Source organism: Artemia sp. Qi Xiang Cuo, chromosome 10 (assembly GCF_049724085.1).
Source record: "Artemia sp. Qi Xiang Cuo chromosome 10, ASM4972408v1, whole genome shotgun sequence".
In the NCBI taxonomy this organism is placed as follows: Eukaryota; Metazoa; Arthropoda; class Branchiopoda; order Anostraca; family Artemiidae; genus Artemia; species Artemia sp. Qi Xiang Cuo.
Genome location: NC_142803.1, coordinates 46,325,529 through 46,332,874, shown reverse-complemented (window position 1 = coordinate 46,332,874; position 7,346 = coordinate 46,325,529). Strand labels below are relative to the sequence as shown.

At 35.9% G+C, this 7,346-nt stretch overlaps 1 protein-coding gene across 1 annotated transcript in view; it reads right to left on the bottom strand.

Annotated features, from left to right (window-relative positions):
* Positions 1-7,346, bottom strand: part of LOC148947820 (uncharacterized) — a 325,198-nt gene that overhangs the window by 95,061 nt on the left and 222,791 nt on the right. The window contains exons 23-24 of the mRNA XM_089095465.1: positions 3,828-4,055; positions 672-833 (exon numbers count right to left, since the gene is read on the bottom strand). Of these exons, the coding sequence (XP_088951591.1) occupies positions 672-833; positions 3,828-4,055 (390 nt within the window). The remainder of the gene's footprint in view (positions 1-671; positions 834-3,827; positions 4,056-7,346) is intronic.

Genomic DNA, 7,346 nt, shown 5'->3' with positions numbered 1-7,346 from the left:
GAAAAAAGTATACAGCAAAGCTTAAACATTATAAAATAGAAAATGTTACACTTTTTCGAGTAAAAATCACTAAAACTAACCCCTCTGAGGGATAGAACATCATTTATGTTAAGCTTAAAGGTTATACAAAAAGAAATCGGAAACTTTGGGAACAAAGTCGATAGAACTAAGCCTTCTTTGGATAGGAGATCATTTATATTAGAAATTATAATAATTGTGTGCTAAGGTAAAACTTGGTTCCAGTTCACAGCATCTTTTTCCAAAGTCTGTTCGAAAAAGCCTTAAAAATATTTTAGTTGTTTTTTTTCTTTTTGTAAATGGTTCTTTTCGCTATTGAAATAATAATAATAATAATTTTTAATCAAACATGAATCTATAGGAAAATTAATAAACAAAAGATAAAACGTAAGTAAATCTAGCTAGGAAAATTTTTATAAGCTTCGTATATGTCTGACACAAATGACCAAAAGGGAGCTTCGTATATGTCTGACACAAATGACCAAAAGGTCCAAAAATTTTCAGGGGGATACTAAAAGCTGCATTTTGCGTAAATTGTTCCAAAATAAGGAGAAGGAGGGGGGTGATTGTTTTTTATCAATCTTGGGTGAAGCTTTCATGTCCCTTGAGGTGTGGTTCTTCAGAGAGAAGTTACAATACTAAATTAAAATTACCCATGATCCATTAGTAAGTAGTTTGCCGCTGTTAGGGTCTCTCTTGACAATTTCAGTTAAATACATTCCAAGTCCCATGACAAGGGCTCCTTCGATTTGACACAAGTCAATTTTAGGGCTAATGGACCTTCCCGCGTCCTCGCAAATATCAACTCGGGTAACCTGGAATGGAGAAATCTTGTTATTCTTCAGTAATCACAAGAGATACATTGCTTTTATCTAATTGGCTGATCATCCATAACTTAAAGTCAAAATGTCGTAAAGTCAAACATATTTGAATGTGAGTCAATTTTTGGTGTTCATGCGACCCTTCACCTTATCGCATAGTCTTCTCTCTATGGAATTCTATAAAATGAAATCGCTAGAACTAATAAATTTTATGATAAAATAAAATTCTATATAACTAATAAAATTCAAAAAAATTCTATAAAACTAATAATATTTAATGATATGTTAAGAAGCACGAGAAAATAGTCTCTTGGCCAGTAGAAAGTATAATGAAAAAAAAACTCAAATGCTAACAAAGACTTCCTACTACCCAGACATATTAAAATTTGGTACTCTAAAAATAAAATTAAGGGGTGGTCATGAAAAAAAAAAACTTTTATTTTTAGCCTTAAAAATGTTGTGTTTACCACGTAAAAGAAAAATGCTAAACGTTGTTTCTTAATGAACTTTGAGATAAACTTTCTTTTTGAAAATTAATTTTTCTTTTTTTTGGTTCCACTCTTTTCAGCCTTTGGTAAATCTCTTAGACGGAAGTATATCTTTCCTTGTTTCATCATGTTACTATTCGTACTTTATACTAAAAAAATGTCACTTCGGTGACTTAGGTATTTTCGAAGACCACACTGCCTTTCCATGACGTACAAATGGGGACAAAGTTCGATAGGGACAAATCCTTTTATTTGACAGTGATTTTATTTGACAAAAATCTCTGGATATTTCGGTACATATACAGTAATCGTCATCACCAGATAAACTCTTATCTGCTCATCAGTTTATCTGCTGATGACGGCCATTTTATATGTGACCGAAATATCCAGAGACTCTTGTTGTTGTTTCATTGTCAAATAAAAAAAAATTTCCCCGGTTGAACTGTTATTTGTACGCTGGGAAACTTCATACCGAGATCACGCCTATCAAAATTTCAGTCAATAAGTAGCCGCAGCAATAATTGTATATGATGAACGCCATACTCGCAAACAGACCTAAGATTTAATCCCATAAATAGATGGGTAAAAAACATTAAAAAAACAATAGGATAATGTTAACACTATAATGAAGCAATGTCTAAAATAGGGCTAGGATTTTCCTAGAATGCTCAAGGGCAGGTATTCTAGACACTCCTTGAGTACTCTTTGAGCAAGCTATGGAATTTTTAAATATTTATTCTAGTTATTTGAATCAGCACAAAATATTTGTCTTCTACATTTCTGAGAAAAATTAAAACTATCATTCATGAGAAATTCCTTCAACTGATAGAGTAATTAACTAATTACAAAGCCCATAGGGAGTACTAATGGACGGGAGAGTTCTGTTTTGCACTGCTGGTATTACTTATGGCACCTTTGCATAGCTTATAAACAGGGGCGAATCTCCAGCATTTTTATTGGGGGGGGGGGGACGGGGAAGAGGGGTCCATATCTGGATACTCAAAGGGCATGGGATGTACAATATTTTTTCTCCGCATCATTGGGGGGGGGGGGAACTGCCCCCTTGCCACCCCCAAACGACGCCCTGCTTATAAAATACCTAGGATAAACATTTTTTATATTATTTAGCCTGTTTGGTTCAATTAGTTTCCAAAAAAATTACTGACACTCTCACAAACGATTAGCTACTTTTTCTAAAAAAAAAAAAAACACCAAAGGAAACCGGTATACAAAGCTTTCAGGCCAAGCAAATATTTTTGTTGGCTTAGAGATTGTTCTTCTATTGTTTCTGTACTAAGATTTAATTGTTTAACTCAGTATTTAAATATGTGATTTGTAAATTTTATCAGCATACATACAATAATGTGTAGACCTTCATACATAATTATATCATATTCGAAAATTAAAGAAATCGGCAACTGAGATTACTGCGAACATATACTTACGGTTTGAATAATTTTGTGAAGTAAACTGCAAATCTTTTTGCCAAATTCTGTTAGAAATAAATCCCAGGAAATTAAGTATGTTGCTTAATTACAAGGTGCTCAATTATTTACATGGTGCTGAATAGTTGAAGCTAATACGTTTAAGTACTGGGAGGTGACAACAAAATATGTTCTGAGCTTACTGCTGCCTATACATTACATTCGAAAAAAGAAAAACAAAGAACGAAAAAAAAAAAATATTAAGAAAAAATCGAAACCAAGCCAGTGAAAAAAACGAAAAAACAAAGTAGATATTTCGGCAAATATCTCAACTAAGCCATCCTCAATGCTCAAAAGCAGCAACATCTATAAATTTATTGGTACTTTCGCATTAGATGGGCCTTTCTAAAAAGTCAAGTTTGGTTAATGCTAATGAAATACAATAAAATAGGATAACTATATAATAGTTTAGCAACAAATTTGGGCTACATATATGCACATTAGGGGGAGTGGGGGGCAAAGCATAGCATATATCAAATACGTAACCTAACCTAACCTAGGTACCTTTTTTCCCATCTGAACTCCAAAAAAACACAGTTTAATATCGTATACGCAATTAAAACCACGCTAGACAAAGTATTTCTCTCAGCGGTGTCTTGAATCATCTTGTATCAAAACGGGTTTTTCAACGCCCGTTTGACTGTAGCATCTAGCATCTCTTAAATGACTTCTTTAGAGGGGCCCATCTAGTGCGAAAGTACCAATTTATTTTGATTGCGTCACGGAGCTTTTCCCATGCATCATTAATGGTATTTAGGTGACATAGAAAACATGCTGAATGCACAAGCAGAAACAAATGTCACAAATGTGACAATGTTTATCCCAAGTCACAAAAGGGTCGAGAAATAGTACAGGTATGTCCTTTACTGTAGTTGAAATTAACATTAACCAATTTACAGTAAAGTTAACTGAATTACCTGTAAACCGTACCTGTAACATTTAGTTAACCGTACCTATAACATTATCTATCAACGTACCTGTCAACCTACCTGTACCTTTAAGGTTAACCAATTTACCTGTCTTTCACCTGTGAGAACATCAACCTCAACTTCTGATACAATTCCAGCAATCACGTAAAAGTGATGTTTTACATCAACATTTCCATTAAAGTATTTCCTTGCGCAAAGGTCAACATTGTCGTTATAAGCTTGACTGACCAATTGAATCCAGTTTGCTCCTTTACCTAGCTTCTGTTTGACAGGATTCAGGCGACTCATTAGCTCTTTACAAGCTTCAGCAACGGCCTATAAAATAATAAGGAAAAAACTCGTATAAAGGATACATTTTCTCAATTCACTGAAATAAAAAGGCAAATATACTTGCTAAACAGCGTTCAATGAATACAATCAACAACTTAGGACAGAATTAAAGCTTCGCCTTTAATATTGAATTATTTTATAAGCTTTTACTACTCCTGCTAACAACTCACCGTACTATAAAGGCATATGGATTTCAATAGACAGTCCCTACTAAACTATTCAGAGATCCGCTTCTCCACCTAAACTATCCACTTCTTGTAAAGTTTCAACTTCTCTTTAATTGCTTCATGTAATTCTTTCCCATCTATTCTAGAACGTCGTGCTTTTAATTTAATTCCGATTTTTAGCAGTTTATTCTCCGTAAAATATGATCCATCCATCTTACCTTTCGCTCATTATTCGTGGTTTCATTTATAAGAAATATTAACTGAAGTTTTCCTAGCCAGAACAAGGCTGATATTGGCTAAAATTTAAAAAAATGCATATTCACACCATTATGTCCAATCTATATCAGTTGCGACGCTATTGGAAATTAGTGCATAAAGTTTTCTAAGGAAATATAATAAACGTTATCAAACCCACTAATATCAAACCCATATCTGATGTATTTGCACATTGTCCTATTTCTCATGTTTGTAAACTGCGAATTTAAAAACGGAATACTTCGGATCATAAAGTTCTGATTTGTCTGGCTTGTACTACTACTTCTAACAACTCAGTGCAACACTAAGCCGCCTGAGACCAACACAGCTAAGCACGCTCCTCCTCCATTCTAATCTATTCAGAGCCTACCTCTTTACACCCTCTCAAGAAGTTCAAATGTCCCTTAATTCTTTCGTTACGACATCCTCCCACTCCATTCGGGGACAACATGCTTTTCGTTTGACCCTAGATGGTCGGCCGACCCCTGACTTGCTGATGCCTATATAGCACTCCTGCTGCATAAGATAAAGTAAAACTACATAGTCTTTAAGTGTTCCCTGTTTAGAACAAAAGGAGTATGCGGTCTGCATGATTGAAAAAAAAACAACTTAAACTTGATCCATTTGGGGAAAATATGACGTGGGGGGGTATAGCTGCCCCCCGATAACTTTGGTTCTTATAAATGGCACTTAAACTTCCGATTTCCAATCCAAAGAGCCCCCTCCGAAGTTTATACGACCACTGTTTCCATAAAAAACCTTATATGCCCTCGGGGCATAGCTTACAACCCTTACCCTGAGGACTGAGGGGGTGTCATCCTCAAAGACATAATTTCTAGACTTTTAAACTACGTCAAACAAAATAACTGTCTCAAAATTTTGAGTGGATGTTCTTAGGGAAATGATGCACGTCAGGGGGGGGGGGTTGCCCTCCAATCACTTTTAACTATTAAAGAGGGCACCTTTCAATTTACAACCGAATGAGCCCTTTTCGAAGTTTCTACGACAACAAATGGCCATCTTAAAATTTGTATCGGATAAGTTTCGGGAAAATACGACGTGTGTGTATGGGGGGGGGGGGGTATCTACCCTCTGATCACTTTAACTCTTAAAAAGAGTGCTATAAATCAAGGCCGTATCCAGGGGAGGGGGTTACCCGGTTTGAACCCCCCCCCCACCGAGTCGAAAATAAGTCGAAAATTAGTAAAACCTAGGTAAAAATCAGTAAAATTAGTCGAAAACTGAGTAAAAAATTAGTAACCCCCCCCCCCCGAAAAAAAAATCCCGGATCCGCCCTTGCTATAAATTCTGATTACAAAACCAATGAGGCCGCTTCGAAGTTTATACGGTCGCCGTTTCTATAAAACCTTATCTGCCCCCAGGGTGAAACTTACAACCCTTGCCCTGAGGGCTATGGGGGGGGGTTATCATCAAAGACATAATTTCTGGACCTTTCAACTACGCTGAACAAAATGGATGTCTCAAAAATTCTTATTAGATGTATTTGGGGAAATGATTGATATAGGGGAGGGGGGCGATTGACCTCCAATCACTTTTGACTGTTAAAAAGGCCAGTAGAACTTTTGATTAGGAATAAAATGAGCCACTTCCTAGGTTTATACGACCACCCTTTCTATAAGAAAAACCTTATACCCCCAGGGCATAAGTTACAAACCTTGCCCTGAGGATTGTGGGGGGGGTGTCATCCTCAAAGTCATAGTTTCCTGACCTTCAAACTACGCAGAACAAGATCGTTATCCAAAAATTTTGATTAAATGTGTTCGGGGAAATTATTGACGGGGGGGGGCTGGTTGCCCTCCATGAGCTCTTATTGAAGTTTCTATTTCTATGACATTTCTTCCTATAAGAAGTGCCCTGGTCTAAAAAAAAAACAATATACTATACCTACATCGCTCTTTACTTAGGCAGCACTATCATGCTGCCTATGATATTTTGTTTTGAGATTTCTATTATACAGCATTAGAAGTGTCGATTAGACCAGGTAAGCCCCCCCCCCACCCGCTAAAATTCAGCCTATGGACGCCCATAAAGTAAAAAAAGTTATATCCAATACCAAATAAAGTTATATCCACCTTCAATAGTAAATATTGGTAGATTTTTAAGCATAAACGGATGCTTGCCTTTTATCAGTCGGGCGAACAAACAATTTCAGAAGCTACCAAATGAGTATACGATTCGACAAGGGTGAATTCAGGATTTTTTTCTCATCGGGGGAGGGGTATTATTTCATATTTTTTTTCTAATGCATCAAAAATCTATTTATTTGCATTATTGTAACGTGGGGGAGGGGTTCAAACCTTGCGACCCCCCTGGCTATGGCCTTACGGTTAGAACTAAATTCTAAGCCATAGTAATCCGGCCCAGAAAAATAATAATAAAACACAAAGAAAAGGATAAATAATAGACACACATAAAGAAAAGGACAAAGCAAAATAGCTAATAATAAGAAAATAAATAAAAAAGAATTATAATTGAGTGAACAAAGAAATACTAATGAAGGAAATTAACTAAAGACAAGTAAATTAGGAAGAGAAAATCGCTTTAAAAAGTAAGGATAGAGCAGAAAAAACAATCGTAGAGCAGAAAAATTACACAAGCAGTTGTGTAATAAGAAACAAAGTTTAATCACTACTTCTAGTAAGTATGCGAACAGGTAAACATTCGAAACTTCCTAAGGGCTATAGTTAAGAGGCGACTAGGCAGGCCTTAACTTGGCAATATAGAAAAGAATCGTGGGAGGGCTCATTAGAATGTAAATTAAAAGTTCTAGTGCCCTTTTTAAGTGACAAAAATGGAGGGCAACTAGGCCCTTTCCCAAGCTCATTTATTTCCC